Source organism: Melozone crissalis, unplaced genomic scaffold, assembly GCF_028551555.1.
Source record: "Melozone crissalis strain CALT ecotype California unplaced genomic scaffold, PUWL_Pcris_2 ptg000013l_1, whole genome shotgun sequence".
NCBI lineage: Eukaryota > Metazoa > Chordata > Aves > Passeriformes > Passerellidae > Melozone > Melozone crissalis.
Window position 1 is genome coordinate 34277891 of NW_026535791.1, and position 23311 is coordinate 34301201.

Consider the following 23311-nt stretch of genomic DNA (forward strand, 5'->3'; position numbering starts at 1 on the left):
GGCAGGGAAACAGGCCTGGAAGCAGCCTGGATGCAGCAATGAAATCGCCAGTGAAGGAAGCTGCAAGGGAGAATTTGTGGCTTTACCACTGAACATTTAAGCATTTGTCTCCCAGTCATAAATCCACATAACACAACTCACCATTTCCAGAACAGACAGCTGAGCTCTCTGCTACACAGTTGCAGAAAATCAGGAGCCACAGAAGGAGATCCATGACAGGCAAAACAATGGTGCTGGAAAGAATCTTTTTAATCTAATCTGTGAGAAAGCCTGAGGACAGAGATAAGGCTAGAGACTCCATGACTGCTTCCTTTCTTCAGGCACTTGGAAGTGCTGCCAAGGGCAATAGCTGCAGTCCACCCATACTTTCTTTCCCACCTGCTTGTTGAAGGTGCTCCAGGGTTCATCAGTTTGTCAAGAGGCTAGAGAGAACAAGGCAGTGAAGGGAGGAGATACAAACAGGGATGGATTATGTGATGTGGAAGAGACCTGACTGCTTATTTGGTCTCTACTGAAAAGCTTGGTGTGTTGAGGTTTCTCACTCTCGTAGTCAGATTTACCAACTTTGTCACTATCCTTCAAAACCTATCTGTCCTGGCCCAAGGACAAATGAGACCTTTGAAGTGGGAACACGTGGCAATGGTAACATCATCACAAGTACAGACAGGATTTGTGAAGAAGATCAGGACCTGCTGATTCTGCAGTTTCGTGAATACCTGGAGCTTTCTTTTCATATTTCATCCATACCCTGATGGTCATGGAGCATGGTTTTGGATTCATACAGTGCAATGGTTTATATGTTTTCCTAATTTGTGCAGAGGTACTTTTGTTATCCATGGAAGAGAAGATGAATGCCCCTTCACAAGAAGAAGCTGGTGTGTAAAAAATATGTGCAGTACTGATACCACTTTGTCTGGCCAGCCAGGTCTTGGAAAACCTAGTTTCAGTAAAAAGCCCTGGATAATGAATATCTGCTGTCTCTCAGCTGCAGGAGCACTGAAGCAGAGCAGGATCATAGACACAGCTTTGTTCATAACCTGACTCAGCGCAGGCACCTGTGTGCAGGGTACATCACTGCCTGCATGCACTGCACAGCAGGGCACAGCCAGTATTTTAGGAAAAAAATTTCCTTCCTGGTAGCTATCAGCCTACATGCCTAGTTTTGTAAGTGTGTACTTTCCCTACTAAATTTAGCTGATAGTCTTTCAATGTGCTTCTTTTCTTTCTTTTTTCTGCCATCACAAGCATAGGCATGTTGAAAAACTAAAATTAAAATTTTACAGTAATGGCCATGAGACATGGTAACTTTATGTCACTTCTTTCCTAAATCAGGACAAAATTGGAACAAATTCCATTTCAAGCATTTAGTTAAATAGACAGGAACAAGATTTAGTTTCATTCAGAAAACAGGGTCTCACTAATTCCTTAAGAATATTTCCATGATAATAATTTTCACAAAAGCACAGGCCACGACTGACAGAGATGATGTGGCTTTTATCAGCTCACTGCAGTGTCAAAATTTAGGCACCTGATCTACTGAGTGGCTCAGAAAGAGGCCTTAGCTGCCCACAGATCCTGTTCACCCAGATGAGAGAGCAATTAACTAGTGACCAGAGAGCATTCAACTCCTCAGAAAGATGATCCACTCAAAAGCCCTACATACAAAGCTGAAAGCTGCATGGGTCTAGCTAACAAAAAAGGCTGAGGAAGGGATGGTTTTGAGTACTTCTCCAGAGCTCAAACATCTCATTTATAGCTCCTGTGTGCATTTTCTCAGAAGAAAGCAGCAATTCAGAAGGAATTATTTTAGAGGGGGCAGGGGTGGTGATGATTACACCCATCTCAGCTTGAAGCCATTCAGCAGTGCACCTCCCATCTGTTAGCTAAGTGCCTTGAGTAAAAAGCACACAAAGGTAGATGTGCTGATCCTTCATCTTTGCTCCCTGGGCTGGACTGGGTGGCTGTGTAATTAAGAATGTGAAGGGGAAAAGTGAAGGGCAGAGGTGGTCCATGGGCATCAGCTGAGGTCATGCTTTGCACTGATTTGTAGGATGAAAACCCCAGGGTGTACTGAGATCTGTGGAGATTTGGGATACTATGTTTTCAGCATTCTTCCCATCAGTTTAGGCATCTGTGGGAGCTTTTGAGCATCCGTCTTCATCCCAACCCAGCAGTCTCAGGACAACCTAGAGACGGTAGATATTTAATAACACCTGCATAAAACAGCAACAGAAAATGCATACTGTGTTGTTTGGGATGAATGGAATATCAAAACATGTGAAACCAACCTTTACAGTCAGACTTGTTGCAGGATTTCCTCCATCTGTTCTTTAAAGTGCCCATGCTTGGTTTCCTTTCTTTTTAAGCATTTCATACAAAGATGGCCTGTGTTTCTTTCCTTCACCAAAGACACAACTTGTCTTGGGTGCTAGCACAATACTGTACGTTTTTAAAAGGGAGGAAAAGAGCTTTCTGGTGTCACCAGTAATATTCCAGTAAGCCACGAGAGGGCAGGTTGTGCTCTCGATACAGCTGCAGATTTTTATACGCAGCTGTTAAGTCCCCTCACATTTTTAAAGCCAAACTAAATTACCAAACTAAGCTCCAGCCAGTGAAAGGAGGAATGTATGGATCTTTGATCCTAGGAATTGTTATGTGCATAGCATCAATCTAATGGCTTCATTGCTCTTCTTCTGGAAAGGAAAACACCTTTCCATTCAGTTTACTTGTGAGACAGGAACAACTCTCCTTTGCTTTACCCACAGGCTCTTAGGCAAAATGTGTTCTAATAAGTTAGCTGCTGTGCCGCATTTTTTACATTTCTCCCTCTTTCTTTCCTTCCTCTACCCCACTGCCACTGTCACATGCCCATAACCAGGGCAGTTTGCAAAGCAAATCCTTGGGGCAACAGCATCCAAACTTCCAAGGTGATGAAGCTAGCTGGGCACCCTGTGAGCCCAAGGAAAATTCTCACCCACCCTTGGAAACAGAAGTCTAGAGTGCCTCCTAAATTTTGGCATCCAGATCCCACAAAGGACAAAAAATGTGTCCATCTCCATCCAACAGTCATCTCTCTAACTTAGTGTTTAGTATGAACTGGTGCATTTCTAGGCTGTCCAGCTTGGAGAAGAGAAGGCTCCAGGGAGACCTTGCTGCAGCCTTTCAATACTCAAATGGGGCTTATAAGAAAAACGGAGACAAAATTTTTTAATGGGACTTTTTGCAATAGGTCAAGGGGTAATGGTTTCAAACTAAAAGAGGGTCGATTTAGACTGGACACAAGGAATAAATTTATTACAATGAGGATGGTGAAACACTGTCACAGTTTGCCCAGAGAGGTGGTGGATGCCCCATTCCTGCGAACATTCAAGGTCAGGTTAAATAGGACTCTGAGCAAACTAAAGATGTTCCTGCTCACTGCAGAGGAGCTGGACTAGAGGATCTGGACCCAAAGTGTTCTGGGATTCTGTACGAACACCCTTGTAGTGCTGGAAAACAGCTGACAGCTCCCTGAGAAAGGCACAGGGAGATCTCAGACCTAGCTACCTTCTGACACACATCAGGGTCAGCTAATGCAACTTGTGTGTAAGCTAGATCTCCGGAGACCTCATCTGTTGTCTTCAGCATCAGATAACACCAGTCCCTAAATAACGAAACCCCCAAAAGGCAGCCTGAGTTGGGAAACAATGTACTGAGCTGTGCTGCTGTACAAAAAGTGACATCTTGGATATAATCAAGGAACAAGTGCACTGGGATACCTCAAAGGCACCACAAAACAGCAGAAATGGCAGCAGACTGCTGTCCATCTCATGGAGCAAAGGCTATCTGAGCCTATGATCAGCAAATCACAACTTTGTTTGACCCAAAAGTCTGCATTTTAGAGGTAAGTTTTGTGAGTTACACATATTCAAAGCTAAATATATGTGAAAACCATCTTCTTTCTAGTCCACATAGGTAGTATTTAGCAGGCCTAAAAGAAATGCCAGAAAATGTTACTAACTGAATTTTTTTATTAAAGGCTAAAAAAGCAAAGGTTTTATAAGACTCAAGACCCCACAATACACGAAGTCTGAATACTCCATTAATGAATATATCAAGCACCAAAGCTGACAGGATCTGTTCAAGATGTAATTTTTATGTAAAAAGACCTGTTCCAAGATAACACTGGAGAACCACACAAATGGGCTTCAAATCTCTGTCTAAATAAAGAAGTATACAGGGAACGTAAAAAGGAATAGGATGTGATCTAGCAACTGCCACATCCAAACCTGATTCCCCATCTGCACACCTGAGTAATGCAAGTTATCTTAGTCTTGTTACCTTGAGTCCTGCATCCTAGACTTTGGAAATTTGGAAGTTTATGTCTAGATTCATAGAACAGTGCATCAGAGACCAAAAAGTTAAGTCCCACTATCAACTTCTGTCCAAGGTCCCTAAGACAGAGGTAAAACACAAGTGTATATCTAGGTGTCAGGGAACTCCTGATCTTAAATTTTAGGAGTTGGAGTATTGGGGTTTACCTATTGCTGTCATCAACTTTATTGGAAATAACATACAGAATTTATCATGTTTCTGAAATAAACTGTAACCAGGGAGTTTCTATAGTATTTTGTCAAATGAAACATTTTGAACCTTAAAACAAGACTATGTTATTCAGAATATTTATTGATAACTGTAAAATAATGTATTATTCAAATATACAGGTAGAATTATTAACTTTCAGCACATCTTAATGCTGCTAAATGAAATCAAGGATACATTGAGGTGAAAAATTATCTTGGTTATTCAAGGCGGTTTTCTCCTATTTGGATTCTCAACTGTCTTGATCTAAATCTCTAGAGGATGATTTACAAGTGTCACACACTCCAGATAATTTAGTAATGAGAAAAAATCCAGCCTGACTTGGGCCTTTCTCATATGTACCCAGAGACTTCATGCATTACAATTCACAAGATAACGGGAATAACTTGAATGAGAACAATTTAGTCAGCTGCCAGAGGAGTGTGTGATAAAGTCTCAGCTAAGACACCAGTAAGGCAACCAAGGTCGCTTCCTACAAGAGCAAGCAAAGAAAGAGAGGGCACTAAGCCTCTCCCATGTATTTCTTGGGGCTGAAGCTCACATTCATCAGGGGTTCAAAACCTCTTCTGTGCCTTCGGTGCTGGAAAAGCACAAGCAGCAAAACAAGCACAGCCAGAGCTACAAGTGCTCCTCCAACTGTGGATCCAACCATGACAGCCCATGCTTGTGTTTCGTCAAGGGAACCTGGAAATATGAAACAAGTGAAGTGAGGACTGCACATAATTCAATTTTGCAAATTACACAGAAGACATAATAATTCCTACATGCTGATAATTACAATTATTTGTGCAGCTTAGTGACCTACTGGCCACAGGCAAAATTCAAAGCACACCACATAACTGAGACACATACCAGAGCTGGAGATGCTTCCTGCCAGAGAAGTCTACAGCAGAATTTAAACTTCAACAATTTGTACACATTTAACTGTTGAGAATGGAAAAGATTAACATTGACAAGACAAAAAGACCATTCTTTCATCTAATTTGGCCAAAATTATGAATGAACTAAGTGATTCTTTCTATTGTGACATTTCCAGACAGCTGCTTCCAAACTATTTTGGTCAACAGAAAGCCCTCAAATTTTCCTAAGGACCACAAAGCAGCCTACTGTCAAACTTTTAACTGAAACCACTACTTAGTGTGCTTCTGCTGACCAGCTCCAGATCGCATCTGCTGATTTTGAGCCACTTCTGAAGAACCATTATCTTCAAAGATAATATTGCTTATTGCTATAATAACATTGCTCCACTTGATTAAATGTTTGTGTTTTCATCTGTGCTTTCAGAAGCAAAATTGCCTGGCCTCCTTTTCTGAAGAATGCTACAGATACTGAAAAGGCAATAATCACATTTGATGAAGCAATCACAAAAAAAAAAAAAAAAAAAAAAAAAAAACAACTCTGAAGAGGACTGCACATACTTAAAAGTTATCTAGATATATGGGTTAGAGGAGACAGATGGCTAAGGGAGATGTCACACTGACTATAAAAGCAACTAGAAGTCTTGTGCCCCAATCTGCAGTCTTCAAAAAAGTTGAGTGCAATCATTCCAAAAATTAGTAAAGTCCCAAAATGGATTGGTTACTGCTTTATCACCTTTCAAATAAGAACCAGCAATGTATAAATATATGTTTATTTCCAATGTGATTACCTGAAGTACAATTATTAAGTTATTCTTTTAGCTGAAAGAGAAGGATTTGGATGTAAAAGCTGTATTGTCTGAACATAGGCCTTGCAGACAGGGATAGATACACTCCTTCACAAAGAGCTAAAAATTTATTTAGGTGTGAGTCAGAAGCAACAGAGTCACAAGCTACTCATGTTCCTCTCTGGGTGCCTCATGCCAAAGGGGCATCCACATTTGCAAAGCAGGAGAGGGGGACAGTAATACAAAGGGAGGAAAACTTAAACTCCATAAGTGGAGAAGTTTAAATTTTCAGGGAAAATTCTGGGGATGCCCCAGAGAAAAGCACTGCAGAAGCAGGTAGCTTGCCTCCACAAATCAGGGCTCCCCTGCATGAATACAGCCTGAGGGCAAGGGTTTCAATCTTTTGCAGTCTATAGACCTTTAAACAGTCTCCACAGATTATAAACAGGGATGTATGGTAAGCATTTAGAAGAAATTCCTGCCCACACAGGTTAGATAAGCACCTTATGCCCTCAAAGTAATACTGAAATGGAGAAAGAAATTACTCAGGTTTAATCTTTGGAAAAGCAGCTGAAGCATGGTTTTCACGCAGATCTTACTCTTCTGCCTTTTACAAATATTTTAATATCTTGTTGCAAAATTTGGATTTTCTGCATAAATACTTTGTTTTCTAGCTATTTTCTCTCTGTCTCTGCTGATTTATGTCAAGGGTAATTACAAATGAATAGACAAACACTAAGGAAGATCTCAGCTATGGACATGGAAAATCTTTAAAATTGGAGGTTTACAACAAAAAAACACCCAGGTACATCTCTCCAGGTAGCCAAATATTAATGTTGGGAAGTGAGCAGGTGAATAGACCTGTGTGTTTTGTGAAAAGTTCTGTCCTAGGGTGGCGTTATGATGCTTGTATCCCCATTCATGTGTTCTGCTTGTGCTGGATATTTCCGTGCCTTCAAGACTGGCTCTGAAGAGTGAGAGTTCTGTTTTGGTTTTGTTATCAGCCACTCCCCCATGGCTGGTGGGACACAGAGACGGGGCAGTACATAGTGCTGCTTTTCTTGGCTTTTCGCTTTGCTCTTGTTCTTGCTTCTGCTTTGCTCCTGCTTTGCTCTTGCTCTTTGCATCTGCTCATTAGTTAGTTTAGCAAAGCAGTCTGAGTTTTTCCCTGGACTGTTTTTTCCTTTCCCTTCTTTGGAACTACTCAAACCCTCTCCGGACTGGGACCTGGAAACACCGAGAGTTTGCACCTTGTGGCTGCAGCAGCTGCCCCAGGACCGGAGGGATTGATAACAGAGCGACCACCCCCAAGAGAGACTTTCTGAATCTGTCATCTCCTCCAGAGCGGTGAAAGAGTGGTGCCATCCGGTGTTGTTCATTTTGTGTGCTGGGGGTGCTGTGCCTGTTAAATAAATGGGTTCTTTCCACTTCTGTCCGAGGAATCTTTCCCGAACCAGTTGGGGGAGAAGCTGTGTGAGTTTGCTTTCTGGAGGGGCCCCTTTTGCAAATTCTCTACCAAATTTGCCCTAAACCAGGACAGGTTCCTCATTTTATATATGCCTGTGCCATGGCAAATGTGAGCTGCCTCATCACTTGGTCAGGAGCAGCATCCTGGGACATACCTGGCAGGTCGATGGCGTAGGTGTAGCCGAGCTGCTCCGCAGTTTGGAAGAGCTCGTCGTTGGTCACTGGAGGGAAAAACGGGACCATGTTATACAGCCGGTTGTGCCCAATGGGGGCCAGCTCCTCGGGCCAAGCGTTGTCAGGGGGCTTGAAACGCTTCATCCACTCATCAAAGATGGCATCAGTAAAGGAGTGGAGAACCTGCAAATCCAGGCGTGGGCACACACATTTATTAAGCTCTTTTGGAAATCAACCACCTTTGAAACATGCAACAAACACATGAGGTGGCTGGAGCTTTTGAAAGAGAGAGAAGAGGGTAATCTAGTTTATGGGATTCACAGAATGGGAAATCAGGAAAGTTCATGAGAAGACTAAACTGATCTTCTGCATGGGACCTTTTGCTTTATACACACTTGGTGCTGCTTGTTCACAGTAAGACCTTTCACCAGACAGTTTAACTCCAGCTGACAGCAAATGGGCAGGTTAATCATCACAGGTGAGAAGCCACTGAGCTCATTCAGGTGAATATGCCTTTCAAAATTATTTTAATCCTTCTCATCTCTGAACAAGTATGGAAAGTTGCAGGAAATTTGACTCCATCATGCTCATTTTAGAGCATGTGCCACCAACTCCACAGATCCAGGGGCCCATGGCTTTGATCAGGTGAGTTTATAAATCTAAAACTAACTAAGACAGGAAAGTTGTTTCAGACAACTATTACAAATGTCTGAATCTAATTTCTGATGTACTCATGTTGTTTAATTACAATCCCGGAAAGAAGTTGGAAAATATCCTATAGAAAATCTATAGAAAATAATCTTTTGTACAAAATTACAGCATAGTGAAATGAATTTCACTGTGTAAGAAAAAATCTAATGCAGGAATTAAAGAATTATCAAGGAAACAATCTGAAGGACCACTATAAAAGTATGTGGACTAATTTCTCAAAAAAAAAAAGTTGAGAACTTAAAATAAAGGTAAGAAAGAAATGTATCTACATAATATTCAGATATAATATATAAAGAATTTATATATGTAATGTAAACACTGTGGTTTAATCTAACAAAGAGGAGAATAAATTTGCATGAATTTTCCAGGGGAGAAAGATGTATAAACAGAGTTAACTACTGGCTTTTGCACAATGGTGTTTATGCTGCTTATGGCAGTGCAGCACTATTTCAATGCACCACTGAAATAATATTCTATTTCCCAAGATACCCTGACATTAGATGGACTTCCTTTTAGCTTGTAAATTTTAAACCAAAGAAACATACTCTCAATCTACTGCTTTAAAATAACTATCCCCACTTCACCTTACCTTGTTGCTGTAAAATAACGTTTTATTGTTGTCTGATATAAGCCATTAGATTTAGATATTACCTAATGAAATTATTCAAGGCAGCATGACTTGGAATAGCAGCTCTTCTTCCTAGAATATTATTTTATATTTTACAAATTATCCTGAGATCTTTTTTCTTTTTAATTCAACATTTATGCAAGTGTGGCAGTGTTCAATAAAAGATAAAGGATTCCTCCTTTTCTATTTAAAGAACTATTTCTTAGGGAATTAATTTTATTCGTTCTGCAAATCTCTTGTGAGAGAGGTGCCTTTGAGCCTCAGCCATTGTCAATCACACTGGGAGTAAGAGACATACCACAAAGATGGGATCATTGGCAGCTGCGTGAGGGAGAGCACTGGTCCCATTCAGGAAAGAGTGAACCAAGTTATGAAGGCTCAGCATGGGCGAGTCAAGGGCTCCATCTGGTTTATCAAAGCCCTCCAGCGCATTCCTGCGGACGGGTAAAAGCACCATCAAGTAACCACGTTTACTGACAAATGTGCTCATAAAGAACACCAATGACCCAACCAGCTCTAGAGGAGTCGAAGGACAAACCTGAAACTGAAACTGGAATTGCGGAAAAAGGGGGGTCTGTCGAACTCCTGCAGGGAAAGGCACCTCCTGACATCTTCCACGGTGGGCAGCTGCTCGCTGGAGCCGCGGGGCGGCCTGCGCCGCAGGGGCCCCTCGTCAGTGCCATTGCACAGCGTGACCAGGCGGTTGTAGTCATCCAAACTGAGCGTGGAACAGGCAGAAGCACAAGGCAGGAGAAGGTGAGCACCTGTTTGTTGGCTTTTTCTCATGCAGTACAAAGAGGTCTCAGCTATACATGAGGGAGCAGAGGTTTGGGATGGACACCTCCTGGGGCAGCTCAGTTCACCTCCCACAGCCTGGGAGATGAATTTATAGCAGGACTGTCGCCATTGCAGGCTTTCTGTGGCCCTGCATCCTCTGTGGACCATCAATCATTTAGACCAAGATTTACCAGGTTTATTGTCCACAGAGGATGCTTTAGAAAAAGCATTAGAAAAGCTTTAGAAAAAGCAAGCACAACTCCCGTTGTGCCTTGTCCCCCCACCAAGGGCTTTGGAAGAATTTTTCGTCAGGCAATGTAAAACAGAGTTTTCAATATTGAATTGACAAACTCTCACTCCTGATTATAAACTATTTTTTTTTTTTAACTCTTAAGAAAAAGGAAAAAATGAAGGGAAATGTGAGCTCAGAAAATGCAAGAAATGACAGAAAACAGATTTTTCACTTGCCATCCCTCATCCACTTTAGAAGAAAAGCAAGAGCAATGTATTGCATCCTCTTTTTTCAGGGCCTTCAACAACAACCTGCTGATGCAGAGGTTATCCAGTAACTAATGGGGAGTAAACCCTTTAAACCAGGGACAGAAAGAGGGAAGAAGGAAAACAGTGTAACACTGGTGAAACAAAAAAATAGGTCTATTCAGTGTGAAATGAAACAGCATTTTCAGAAAGTTTTGAAGTAAACAGAAGCTCTTCTCAGTTTAACCTTGGTGAGACAAAAGTTTAGTCATTTCAAGTTTTCAAGGAAAAATCCAAAGCCCTATTTATCTTTGAGGAAAAAGTAGGGGAAAGACATAAAGCCAGCTGGTGCCTAAAGCTGGAATTTCAAATATCTCTTTAGGTATCTAGAAAAAAAGACTATTTTGAAAAACCCTGATCTTTCGGTACCTCTGTCTGACTAACTGCACACTGCCCCTGAGCTGAGAGAAGAATGATGTATGGGTATTGTAACCAACAGCATTTCATGTCACAGCACCCTGATCCTGCATCTGAATCCCCTGTCAAAGCCCTGCTCTCACACAAGTCAGCACATTCCCACAGGGAGCTGGCAGCAAGCTCCTGGCTGGCTCTGTGCTGTTTTTCATGTGAAATCTCAGATATTTCAAAGTCAATCCCCAAACTGCATTAAATATATCAGGGTTAAAGCCTCATCCAAAACAAGGTAGCAGACTTTGCAGCTTCCTGTATGCCAAAACAATTTTGTTTTTCTGCTGCTGACATCAGCTGGGTGTACGTTATAGAGAAACTACACACGAGAATTTCTTTTTTAGAAAGATACTTGCCAATTGGGAAACTCTTCAGACTTTGGCAGCCATAAATTTGCTAAATCAACTAAAATCCTGTACTAGAAGAGTCATCTTTAAAAAATACACTTCCACAATATGAGAAAGTTTACACAGAACTATCTACACATAAACTGATGGCAATTTCCAGTTTTAAAGAAGACGGTCTTGGCTCCTTTCCCCATCACTCATTCCAACAGAGAGAGAGCAGCCCATGCTGTCGATGCTGAATGACAGCAAGGTTTTGTCCACATGTGAGCTTGCCCTGGGTGCCCTCCTACCTGTTACAAACTACTTGCCACCGGGAGAACCTGGAGCTCAGGTTGATCAGGCCCGGGTCGTCGGGCCGCGGTGCCCCGAAGAGCTGGTCCGTGCAGATGTCACACTCATTCCTGCCCTTGGCGAAATTCCAGTAGGGCAACGCAAAGGACTCGTTGCCCATCAGGCGCTGCAATGGACAGAAATGCATTAGTTGGGAATCAGCTCCAAAGGGAAGAGAAAGGAAGGGATTCCTTCAAGCTCTTTGACTGGACATTTCACTGAATATTCAGCTTTTCTTTCTGCATTTCAACTACCTGTGTTTCACAGTGCCGCTCCAACTCCTTCCAAAAAATTGTGGCATTAAATCAGTCTAAGCAATAACACTGCCATTAGTTTCCCTACTGTGAGACTGCACTTCTTTTGGCCATGTTAGGCTTTCTGCCAACTCAGAGACCAGGCAGGAGAGCAGGAGCAGAAATGAATTGAGCCTTGAGCAAGTAAGAGGCTTTGAGTGATGTAAGTGGGTAATGGGTAAAATTGTGCGTGTGGTTGGCTTTCGTTCCAGAAAACTGGCCCTGGGGAGGAATCTGAACTCGTGTTAATAGGGGAGTACAGTGCATTTGATTGTGCTTGCTTGCCAGATACAATTTCACACAAGCAAGATCCTGCAGCTATTTTGATAAGCAACCATTTTCATTAGAGATCTGTAAGGCTGAAATACAGCAACACTGCCAATATAGAAGTCATGCAAATGGAAATGAGTCTATGCTTCTGCAACTGACTCTCAGGCACATTAATATATATTTGTTTAAAAGGCATATTGCTAAATATATGTATGTATTAAATGTATGTTATGTCATATTTAAAGGGAGTAATATTTAGAGCTGGTTTCATAGAAATGGCATCTTCAACATCAACAATATTTGCTACCAAGTTTTACATGAAGGTGTTTCTTCAATTTTATTAATAAATACTTTTACTTCACATCTTCTATCCTCTCTTGTGGAGATGAAGGGAAAAAAAATCCCCTATATAACACATCACTGTTCGTGGTGAGAAACCATTCAGCCCTCAGCACTCAGAAAGCACTAATTTCACTTAAAACAAAACAAAATAAAACAAAAAAATGATCAATGAGCAAATACTCCTGGGAGTCTGGATGAGAAACAATCCTTGGAGGTAGCTTACCCTTGACTGGCTCAACAAAGTGACAGAGCAAAGGGGAGAAGCTGTGCAAGGAAAAGGAAAGGCTGTTCAACTAACCTGCAGTTCCCTCTCGAGCCACAGCAAGTGGTACCTATGCCAAGTAACAAAGGCAGGTCCTTGGTGGGAGAAATCAATACCTTTGAAGGGGCGGCCAGGACCTACAAAGGGAAGATAAAACAAGCATTTAGGCATCAAACAAGGCTGGAGAGAAAGACAGCACTTCCTTCCAGCCTGGAGTGGAGTTAAACAAGGACCTTCAGCTCTGCATCTTTGAAAAGAGTGAACACATCAGAAGCTACATCATGTTTCACTTACTTGGGACAAGTGAAACAAACTCCTCTGTGGATATTTGCTTCAATACTTATTAAAACTTCACATTCTCTAAAAAGCTGGATATTGTGAAGATTTCTTCTCACTTTGGTGGATTTTGATTTTAAAAAGCATTTTACTTTCTAAAAATGTGCATTACCTCATTCTCTTGCTTGGTTGCAAGACTTACACCATGTAAGACTGACACCATACATCTATCTGGAGAACCTCAGCATTTTCCATGCCAATAGTAATCCAGAATCCTTTGCCAAATTTCTTCAAATTCTGCTTGTTATTTCTTGCATAGTGCTTTTGCTGGGTGAGAGGTGAGAGGCTTCAAACCACATATGGATTTGTTTATCACTGTAGAAACCTTCAACCCATATATGCACCATTGCAGCAGTGCTAGAAGTTTCCCCTTCCCTTTCCACATCTCTGTCCTGTCCCCTGAAGAGCCTTTGCTCCTGCTAGGCCAGAGGCTGCCTCCTTCAGCCCTGCAAAAGTGAGCTGTGTCAGAGGGGTAAACTGGATGATACCCACTGCAGTCACCCTCCAGCAAGGAGATAGACATGGGCTGCTCAGCTTGCACATGGGACTGCCAGGTAGAAAAGCCATACTGGTTGGTGCACCTCCTACAAGTAGGCTTTGTGAAATGGGGCTGGTATAGGTACTTCTGTCTAGAAAAGCAATGAGGCCAAGGAATCTGAATTTGGGAGCAAACGTAAGGTTAGATACCCAAACCTCTAAGCTAGGTTTTAAAAGTTTACTGTGGTTACTCAGGCAAATACCACCCTTGGTGGGGACTTGTCGACTTGCTGAAAGCCACAGAAAACAGTAGCACTCTGGTCCCAAATATCTCTGCATGGCCTGTGCCTTCACCACTGCAGACCCCCTTTCCTACCTTGTCCTTTGGACTGGGAACATCTTTTTGAAGTCAGTCACTGCCTGACCACACTTCAGTTCACTCAAGTGAAGACTCTGCATTGCTCCCTGTCAGACTGAAGATGCACCAGGAGTGCAACTGGTGTGCTCCAGCTGCCAGGGGGTGTGGGGACCAGACCATGGCAGGACCAAAGGACACCTCCCTTGAGTACTGATGGCCACCAGCTTCTCACCACCAAATTTCACTCCACAGCTCACTGCCTACTACTGGAACCCTTGTTCAGCAGTGGCATTTTCACCCTTTTCTTTACCTGCAGAGCCCATTGGAAAAGAAAAGCACTCACCCAAGAGCGTGTCTCTGACTGAGTAGTAATGAAGCCAAACAAAGTAGTTATAGATACTGCAGTTGGCAATCTGTGGTTCATCTCCACTTGGACCAAGCAGACTTCTCCAGTGCTGAGTCGCAATGACATAGTCTGGGTGAATGGTTGTCTTGGCACGGTGTAGAGCATCAAAGAACTGCTCTCTCTCCTCTGCTGTCAGGGAGTGGATGTCCTTCCTGACAACTGCTGGCTTCCTCCTGTTGCATTCGGGGCCAGTCCAGCCAAACTTGCATTCACCACAGTTGTACCCACCAAAGTTTCCTGGATCGAGAGGGAACAATCAGTCATGACATTATGAATCAGGGAAAACTAACAGTGCAATGTAGAAGAATGTAGAATTAGTGCTCTTCTTCCCCAGAGATGCCAGTTCCTGGAAAGGACAGCAGCTGAGCAGACTTGCAGCTTTGCCAATTGACTAACCAGAATGATGACTGGCTCGATTCCCAGAGCCACAGCAGGGCCAAGAATCACAGTCAGCCAGTTGGGGAAGTGCTGGGTAATGGGCTTGACGCCCTGAGGTGCTCAGAGCTCTGCAAAGCCCTCAGGCACGTGAGGACTCTGGCTGAACAGAGAGCTGAGCAATTGAGGTTAAGTCGGTGATGAAGTGCTTTGCTGGACTGGCTCTCAAGCACTCTTCTACTTCCAGGATCAAACCCAAAACAGGGTCAGTTCACATGGATCCTTAAGCACAGAAAAAAAATCCCTAAACAAAACAGTTCTATTAAGAACAGAACTTATGTGAAACTAGTGCCTCTTAACAGTGTATCTGGGGCCCAGCACAAACCAAGAAAAGCACCAGGGTTGCTGCTGGTCACACTTTAAGCATTATTAAATAGTGCTGCAATAACAGCCTGTAAAGCACTGCAGTACTGTCATTCCCTGCTGGCATCACTCCTAAGGCAAGTAATCAGGCCTGCTCTAGGATATTAGCTCAGACTCTCTGATGAGATGGGAGAGTCCAGGAAAGCAGAGCTTGCTTTAAGTGTGGCCTCTTGCACGCTGTGGCAGACAGCTGGCAGCAGCAGGAAGGCCCTACTGGATCTTGCTCCCCCGTTTCTGGGGGAGCCAGGGAACAACCTGCCATTCCTGCAGTACACACCTGCCCCCTGCCTTTGTGCTGGCAGGCTGCAGCAGTGTGGGACACGGGGCACTGCTGCCAGGGACAGGGGGGAGCAGATGGCAACAGGGATCTCCACACTGCTATCAAAAATCTGCACTGACTCCTCAACCTGTTCTCAGCCTCTCCTCCAACTCCCCACACACTCATTCCACAACAACCATGACAACTGTTTTCCAAAATGCCACAGAATCTCACTGCTCACCACACATATTGGTGCTGGACTAACATGGGGATGAGGAAGTGACTTATGAAATATTCCCAGATGGGCAGATGTCTTCAGGCTGTAGGCATGAGCCTATGACCAGAAGAGCAATTAACATTAAAGCAAGATTTCAGATTGTTGGGGGCTACAGGGCTTATTATCAAATTCAAGATTACAAGGGCTGTTACCAACAGGGCTCTGAAGCTTATGTCTGACTTTTAGGGTAAGAGCTGCTGAAATGTAAACAACTCTGGCAGACTCCTGTGAGACCTGCCAAGAATACGTTGGGGCTCTTACTGCAGAATTTGGACCAAATGTAAGTTGGTTATGGTTGCTTCAGAGCCCCTGAGATCTCTAAGTTTACATGTTGTCATGAAGCTGAGGATCAGTGCTCAGTTTGGGGACCACAAGCATGAAGGCTCCAATGAGATTTTGGATCATGCACATCCCAATGGCATCCCATGAGGGCAGTTTCCCGATATATGGCTTACATTTTGTCATGAAGCAAGCAGAAGCAGCTGGGTTCAGCTGCCGCATTCCAACTATGCGGGAAGGCACCCAAAGCCAGGGGTCTGCACTGGCTAAAGGGCATGAAGATGTACACCAGAAAAAGCAAGTAGGTTATAGTTATATGAAACAAAGCAGATTGTGTGGATTGTATGGATATGGGAGGGTGAGCAACATGGAAGATTTATTTGATCACAGTATCCTCAGGGTCCCATCAGAACAGCACAATTACTGCTATCAACTCAGTGTACTCCACTATCTGTGCCTTGTTCATTCTTCATGACTCAGCCTAACTATTACATGGCTAGCCCCATCACATACTCCAGCCTGAACTGACCAGATGACAAATATCAAGAATATCTTGCAACATTGCCGAATTGGGCCATGTGTACTGCTCAAGTTTCAATCATGGACCACGAACTTTTGGAAGGTACCTGTTGGCCCCCTCACACTCAGGTACAATTCAATCCTTAAAAGGAGGAAAAAGCAGGAATTAACCATGAAAAGATCTGCCAACAACCCCTTTTGAGACTTGCAGTTATTCCTCCAGTCATTTAAGGGACCTCCCTACTCACAATGCTGGATAAGCAACATATTGAAATACATCACTAACAGAACCAGAGGCAGTGCAGGACCAGGTTTGTGCTGTCTGGGTTGGTACCAGAACAAGACACTCTCAGTGACTTGTTGAGGCTCTGATGGTGCCTATTCCTCTCTCAGGAAGGGCCCTTTGAATCTGCAGGTCTTGATGCCTGAAATAATTTTATCAGACAATATCTGTATTTTAGGTATACTCTATGAACCTCCTCAGGCTCTGACAAGAAATTTGCAAAAGCTTGAAATGATGAATTATCTTCATGGGAAGATAATTTTTTCCGAAGCTTTTTTCCAGCTGTATCTGGAGCCAGGTGGGCCAATGACTTGTCACCTGTTTCCCTTGAGTAGGTGCTAATTATACCCAATTGATGCTCTGCAGGATTTTCTCCCTTAACCATCCTATCTATGAAGGAATCCAAGGGTTCCATTCTTTCCATCACTTCCTCAGTCACTTTTCAATGGGACATGAGCTTTTACTAAGTGAGGAGAACTTCAGTGGAGATTTGCAAACAGGAGACAATTTCTAGGCAAAGTGGTATTTCACACTGCAATATTTCTGCCAATTGTGTTGAACAATTTTGTCACATCCTCAGGTCTATTTGGCAATGTTCCATTGTCAGAAACACACAAAAACACAAAACTTCATTATATCAAAACTTGCTTTTTGTCATTTTCTTTCAACATGCTCCATGCATCACAGGACTGCCGCTATGCAGCAGTTGAAATGGCAAGAAAATGATGGAGGTCTGTGGGATTTCCCATAATTCAAAGAGAAATTACTGCAGTAATCAGACCCAGTTTTTTTATGACCCACCCAAACCATTTTTTCAACATTTATTTCTAAACTCTCCCAGGCCACTGAACTGGAAATTATGCATTACTGTTTCCAGAAAGTTCATTTACTGCCATGTGCACTTCCCACATGACAGCATTGTGAAATGCTGGTCACTTACAATTTAACTTCCCTGTCTGCTATGCTAGTGATGGTGGACTCCAATGGTACAGCTCTACAAGAGCAGGACAAATAGCCTCCTGATAGCAGGATATAGTGCTCAGTAGATATTTTCAGTAAGGCAGTGAGACCCTTTCAAGATCCTTTTGCACACAGGAACTCTAGGAACATGCAAGGATTCATGCCTTAGCATCTTTTCACCTTCAGTGATTAACACATAGGAACTCGGTGCACAACCCTCCTGAGCCTCTGCCAGAGACAACAGAGATTCTTATCATCTCTTGTGGTTTCCAGAGAATATAGCCTGGGAGGTCATTCTGGTACACAGGAAGGAGATCTTATCACTGTTGGATGCTCCCAGCTTGTTCCACTGTTTCCAGGAATGTCCACTGTCAAAATATCATCTGTGTGTTCTCCATCAACCCTTATGTCTGGAGATGGGATCACATGCCTAGGGAGCTGCCTTCTTCTGCACCCAATCTCAGCAACACTTAAAGGGCTCTTTCTCAGTCAAGACTGTTTCTGTAGGCATTATGGCCATTCTCCCAGTGGGCCAATCCATGGGCATGGCACTGACAAAAATACACTTCTTATGACCTGACACTCGCTATGTGCTCTCACACACATCACTGTTGGATGCTAACACCAGTCATGACACACCACTGTTGCTGTATCTCAAGCCTGTGGGTTGCCTGAGCTCATGGATTTTCTGCCTCTTAGTGGTCATAACATGTGGGTGGCCTTCAGTCACCAAGCATAACATAAATTAATAACTCCATCAACTTAGTGTAATTTTTTTCGGTAAAAATGCACCCACTCAACACTTACCATCTTCTGCCTTGTTTTAGTGCACCAAGATGACACCCAGGGAGCTTCCATGCCTCTTCCCTCTATAGAGACCAGTTTTAATGCCCATCATTTATGGGATGGGGAGAAAGGACTCCCTTTCAGACTTCTTTAGCTATTGCACTGAAACGGGAGTAACATTAGATTGGAAACACCTGCATACCGCAATTTCTCAAGGCTGGGATCAGGACTGCTAACATGTGGGACAAATGGTTAGCTCTTCTCTCCTTTTTGGCTCTTCATTTGGGCACTCTCACAGGCTGTAGGATGTGGAAGATCTGTACCTACACTGGATTTAATAGGGTCATCAAGGCATGGCTATAATTTAGTATTACACCACAAGCACATTACCCTACAACAAATAAATTAAATGTATTTTATAACCACTTCAAAAGCCCAAGTTTTACCTCATGGGGTAGCCATCATATCAGCTACACGGCTTAACTGATAATTTGATTACAGCTAAAGGATAGATGTTAAATCATCTGTCCCCAGCTTGAATATATTGCACAAGAATTCAAAAGGATTTTTTTTCCTCAAAAAACTTCTATTAAAAAATAGAGTAATGTTCAGCACATGCCCATATGTAAACCTTGGAAAGTGGAAGCAGAAAAAAAGAATTATAATTATGTTTAATTCCTCAGTGAACTCAAACTACGTCATTGTTTAATCACAGTCACAATCTGTACTAGCCACCACATGACTGACTGCAGTGGTTTTTCACAATAGTCTTCTGTACTGAGTTTTTAAAATGCTATACCAGATCTGTATATCTATCTACTGCTATCCCAGCAGTACAATGTTATCGTTTAGAACTCAAAATAGCATTTAATTCACAAGTCTTCTAAAATAGTTTTCTTCTAAACTAAATTTAACTATCTCACTGAAACACCGCTTTGTTGTGTTAACACCTACAAGTCCCAAAATTCAAGTTTGGACTCACGTATCCATCACTTGGTCTAATTGAACACATACACCTTCTTGAAAACAAATGAGCACATTCCCCTTCACACGTACTGCACACTGTCAGGACCTGTCAGGTCGTTTCAGTTTAAGAATTTATATAAATTGAATAATATGAGGGGCACCCAAACCAATTGTAGAACACATTCAATGTATTCAAAACTGAAATTATTCAAGAACTAAAAATTCTTTGCTACCTTCCAACTACATTCATGCCACAACCCCATATCCTTTTACAGAGATTATATTTTTGCTGCAAACAACACATTGAAGGAAACGTGCGGCATCCTGATGACAAACCTGCAATTGCTTGTTGACCATGGCCCAGGGGACAAAAAGTGGGAAGCAAATCTGGAGCTTTCTTTTGTTCTAATCCTGTTCTATTTGTCCTCAATTAAAGAAAAACTCATGCATATTATCTGCTGAAGCCTAAAAATGGGGGAAAAAATCTGATCCCATTATAGCCATTTGTCCACATTTGTGTTTGGGATCTTCTTTTTTCTTTTTGGTTTGTTAGGCTGTTTGGGAGGAAGGGGGGGTCCATAAATATTCAGTACCCAGACCTGGATAAATTTGATGCTAAGGTATTTTTCCTCAGTGAACAGCTTCAACAAATGGAAAAATTTTCTGTTTCTTTTCTCCTTAGATACTAAGATTTTAGCAAAAAGCAAAATTTATTTTGAAAATCCCAGAATCCCACCACTGGAAAATCTCAGCCCCTGTTCCTCACCATTCCTCCACTTTCCTTACCATATAGCCATCAGCTATGTGACAAGTTCAGTTGGCACTGTCTAACCAAATAATCAGCTACATGGTTGTAGGATTTCCCATGGCTGATCATTCTAAACTATAAAGATGGAACACAGCAGTTTAATTTGTTAAAGTGCTAGAAAGAGCCTTGGTGGGGTTGGAGTTTGCACAATCCAAGAACTATTCCAGGCAGGCAGTTTGTAGTTTGGAAAATAAGACACCATAATAGCAGAGATGTGTGCAGTTCCATGCCCCTTTGAATGGGCATATTTAATTTCTGTTACCCCATTTTACCCAGCATTATGTTACACAGGCAGCATAGCTCTGGATGCCTAATAAATACCACATCATGCCACTTAAAGCTGGTGTGCAGACAACCAACCAGTTTATTAAACTAAGCGGAAAAAAACGCAAAAACTCCCTAATAGACAAGGAGACATGATCATCAGCATTGTAAAAGCATCAGACCTAATTCAAATCCCACACAGCTGTGAACTTCTTAGCATTCCCCCAGAAATGTTTTGTGTACAGCATCAAGCAGCGTACAGCCCAGGAAAACTTTCTGAAAATCATGCTTGAGGATACATTTCACTTGCTGTTTTATCACTGGTATATTTAGATTTTTAAAAAAAACTGCAAGGAGAAAGAGGAATCCAAGGGATTTAAGGAGCCAAGGGGAGCAGCCAGCTCAGAAGAAGCAAAGCTGAAGGAAAGGGCACTACATTCTGCTCGCATAACTTGGAATCCAGTCCTGCAAATATCAAATACCAGTGCTTATCTCTACCTGGACAAGCAAATTAATGTCTGCCTGTGCAGAGCATGTCTGTCTCCAATGCTCTTCAATTTACTCCCAGATTTTGATGCTCTAATGAATTTAACTGAGTAAATATTGATGTATGCCAGTGTGCTCCAGTGTTCTTGTGACCCAGGATCTGTGTCTGTATGTGACACCTGACTTAAGTTTTGGTCACTTTAAAAAAAAATGTGCATCCAATTTCTTATTTTTGCAAACCATCTTGAAAAGTCCTTTCGCACAAGCATTTGAAATCCAGTCAAAGAAAGAGATAAAAATTGATGTATACTATTAAATTGATGTATACTGTATACTATGATGTATACAATTATTTTGAGGAGTTTTGGTACCACCATGTATCCATTTAAGTCATCTGCCACTACCTTTCTGTTTCCAGTTGATAACTGCACTTGAAAATGTAACCTCTTTGGCTGAAATTCTCTGCAGTGCTGCCTTCCCAGATTGATCTGGGCTTTCTTGGTAGTGTGAGCTGAGCTATACATTTCAGATAAAACAATTCAGCTCGGTCTAAGAATCAGGCTGATGCAAAGCAGTTTATTCTTCTCATGTTAGAAAACCCAAACAACTTGATGTTTTCAACAAGAAATCCCAGGTTTCATTTGAAATGTGCCTAGAAAGTGCCTGGGATGTGCCTTTTGTCCTACTAGTGGTGCCATCTCCTGCCAGCTTTGCACAGAAGTCTGGGCTGAGGTGCAGTTCCTGCTCATTTTAACCCCCCTTCAGCCAGGGCTGCTGCTGAGAAAGGGTCCTGTCACCTTATTGTGCCCTGAGCTCACCTTCCTGCTCACTGCCTCCTGCCAGCACTAGGGAAGTGGTTTCATTAGAATCTTATCCCTTTGGCCAGGGTGGCCTTCAAGCACATCTCCTCCTAGGCCCATTTCACCTCCAGCACTCAAACCCAGGAGCCCATGTAAAGTCACAGTGAGAAGCAGCAGCTGGAGATGAAGAGGAAAAGGATGGTATGGCCTCTTTGGTGGTTGCACAGACACATTTTGGATCAGTGTAAGACATAAATTTAGTTAACAAACCTGGAAACACCCTGGCCTGACATGGGGAGACTTTTAGAGCACAGGGCTATGTCATGCTGCAAAGTACTCATCCACGTGGAATAAAGCTTCAAACAATGCACGGTGATCCAGGTTCAGTGCACTGTGAGCAGCAGTGATAGAGGTTTGAAAGCAGCACTGAAGGGTCCAAAACCCCGTGGAGAAAGGGGATTGCTGGCTACAGGGACAGCTCCATGGGCAAAGAGGAAAACACAAAAGTTCGCACGAGAGAAAACATTTCTTTGACCCTGATGCTCTGAAGAAGTACTAACAGTATCACAAATATGGAAGAACTTTTTGGATAATAGCAATATTTGAAGCCTTATACCACCAGGAATGTCTCTGGCCTTTGGAGCAAGGTTAGCAGACCCCTCCATCCCCATCCCCTCCCCCCAGCACCCATCTCACCTGTGCAGCGACAGCTGTGGTTGAAGAACTTGAGAGGCCACCGTTCACGGTCATCCACATTTTGGAGAGTGTAGGGGCCACTCCAGGGCTGAGTGTCTGCCTGCACCCCCTCACACTGTCCCCTGCCCTGCAGGGACCCGCAGATATTGCCTGGCTCTGTCCCCAAGGGCGGGCAGCAGCGTTTCAGGCGAAGGGCTTCCACCGTCATGCAGGCACGGGGAAACTGTGCCTGTGCCTGTGGGGGACAGCAGCAGCTCAGGTAGCCCAGCCCAGCCCAGAAAAGCCACCTCAGGGCTCCCATTACTGCTGCCTGCAGGCTGTGCCTCCCTGCTGGACCCGGCTGCAAAGAGCAGGGAGATGTGGGACAACTGTGGGACAACCTGGCCTCACCACAGCTCCATGCCCCAGCCAACCAGGATAATAACCCTTGATGCTGAGGATGCTGGTGCTGGGTGTTTGTTTAATCCCAGCCTCTAATTGCCTCAAATGCAGCTCAAAAACGGGTGCTTTGACTCTGTGGTGCCTGCCCAGCAGCCACAGCTTTGAGCAGGGTTTATATAGAGGTTGGGAGAAGCCCTCATTAGAGGGATTAGCACGGCACAAATCCTCGTGTTTTGCACATGACATCAAGGGCAGAAAAAATGCCAGTGTGAAAGCAAGATTCTGGCAGCTTGTCAGGAGAGTGAATGCCTCAGATTTATTTCTCCAAGTCTTTTATGAGCTTTGAGAAATTGATGGTCTTGTTTTAGCTGAGGTGGCTGGAGAAACACATTTATTCTTT

General features: G+C 43.0%; 1 protein-coding gene across 1 annotated transcript; it reads right to left on the minus strand.

Annotated features, from left to right (window-relative positions):
• Positions 1–5083: 5083 nt before the first annotated feature.
• Positions 5084–22831, minus strand: DCT (dopachrome tautomerase). Its single transcript, XM_054271893.1, has 8 exons — positions 22531–22831; positions 14287–14586; positions 12809–12909; positions 11566–11732; positions 9745–9924; positions 9505–9640; positions 7849–8050; positions 5084–5265 (listed from the first exon to the last, which is right to left on the minus strand). The coding sequence occupies exons 1-8, from the start codon at positions 22829–22831 to the stop codon at positions 5084–5086; spliced, it is 1569 nt and encodes a 522-aa protein (XP_054127868.1).
• Between the last annotated feature and the right edge of the window lie 480 nt (positions 22832–23311).

Coding starts and splice junctions, on each gene's coding strand:
- DCT (XM_054271893.1), bottom strand. CDS start 22,831: ATGGGAGCCCTGAGGTGGCTTTTCTGGGCTGGGCTGGGCTACCTGAGC. Junction 14,587..22,530: donor CCACAGCTGTCGCTGCACAG/GTGAGATGGGTG, acceptor CTCTCGATCCAG/GAAACTTTGGTGGGTACAAC. Junction 12,910..14,286: donor AGTCAGAGACACGCTCTTGG/GTGAGTGCTTTT, acceptor TTCCCTTTGTAG/GTCCTGGCCGCCCCTTCAAA.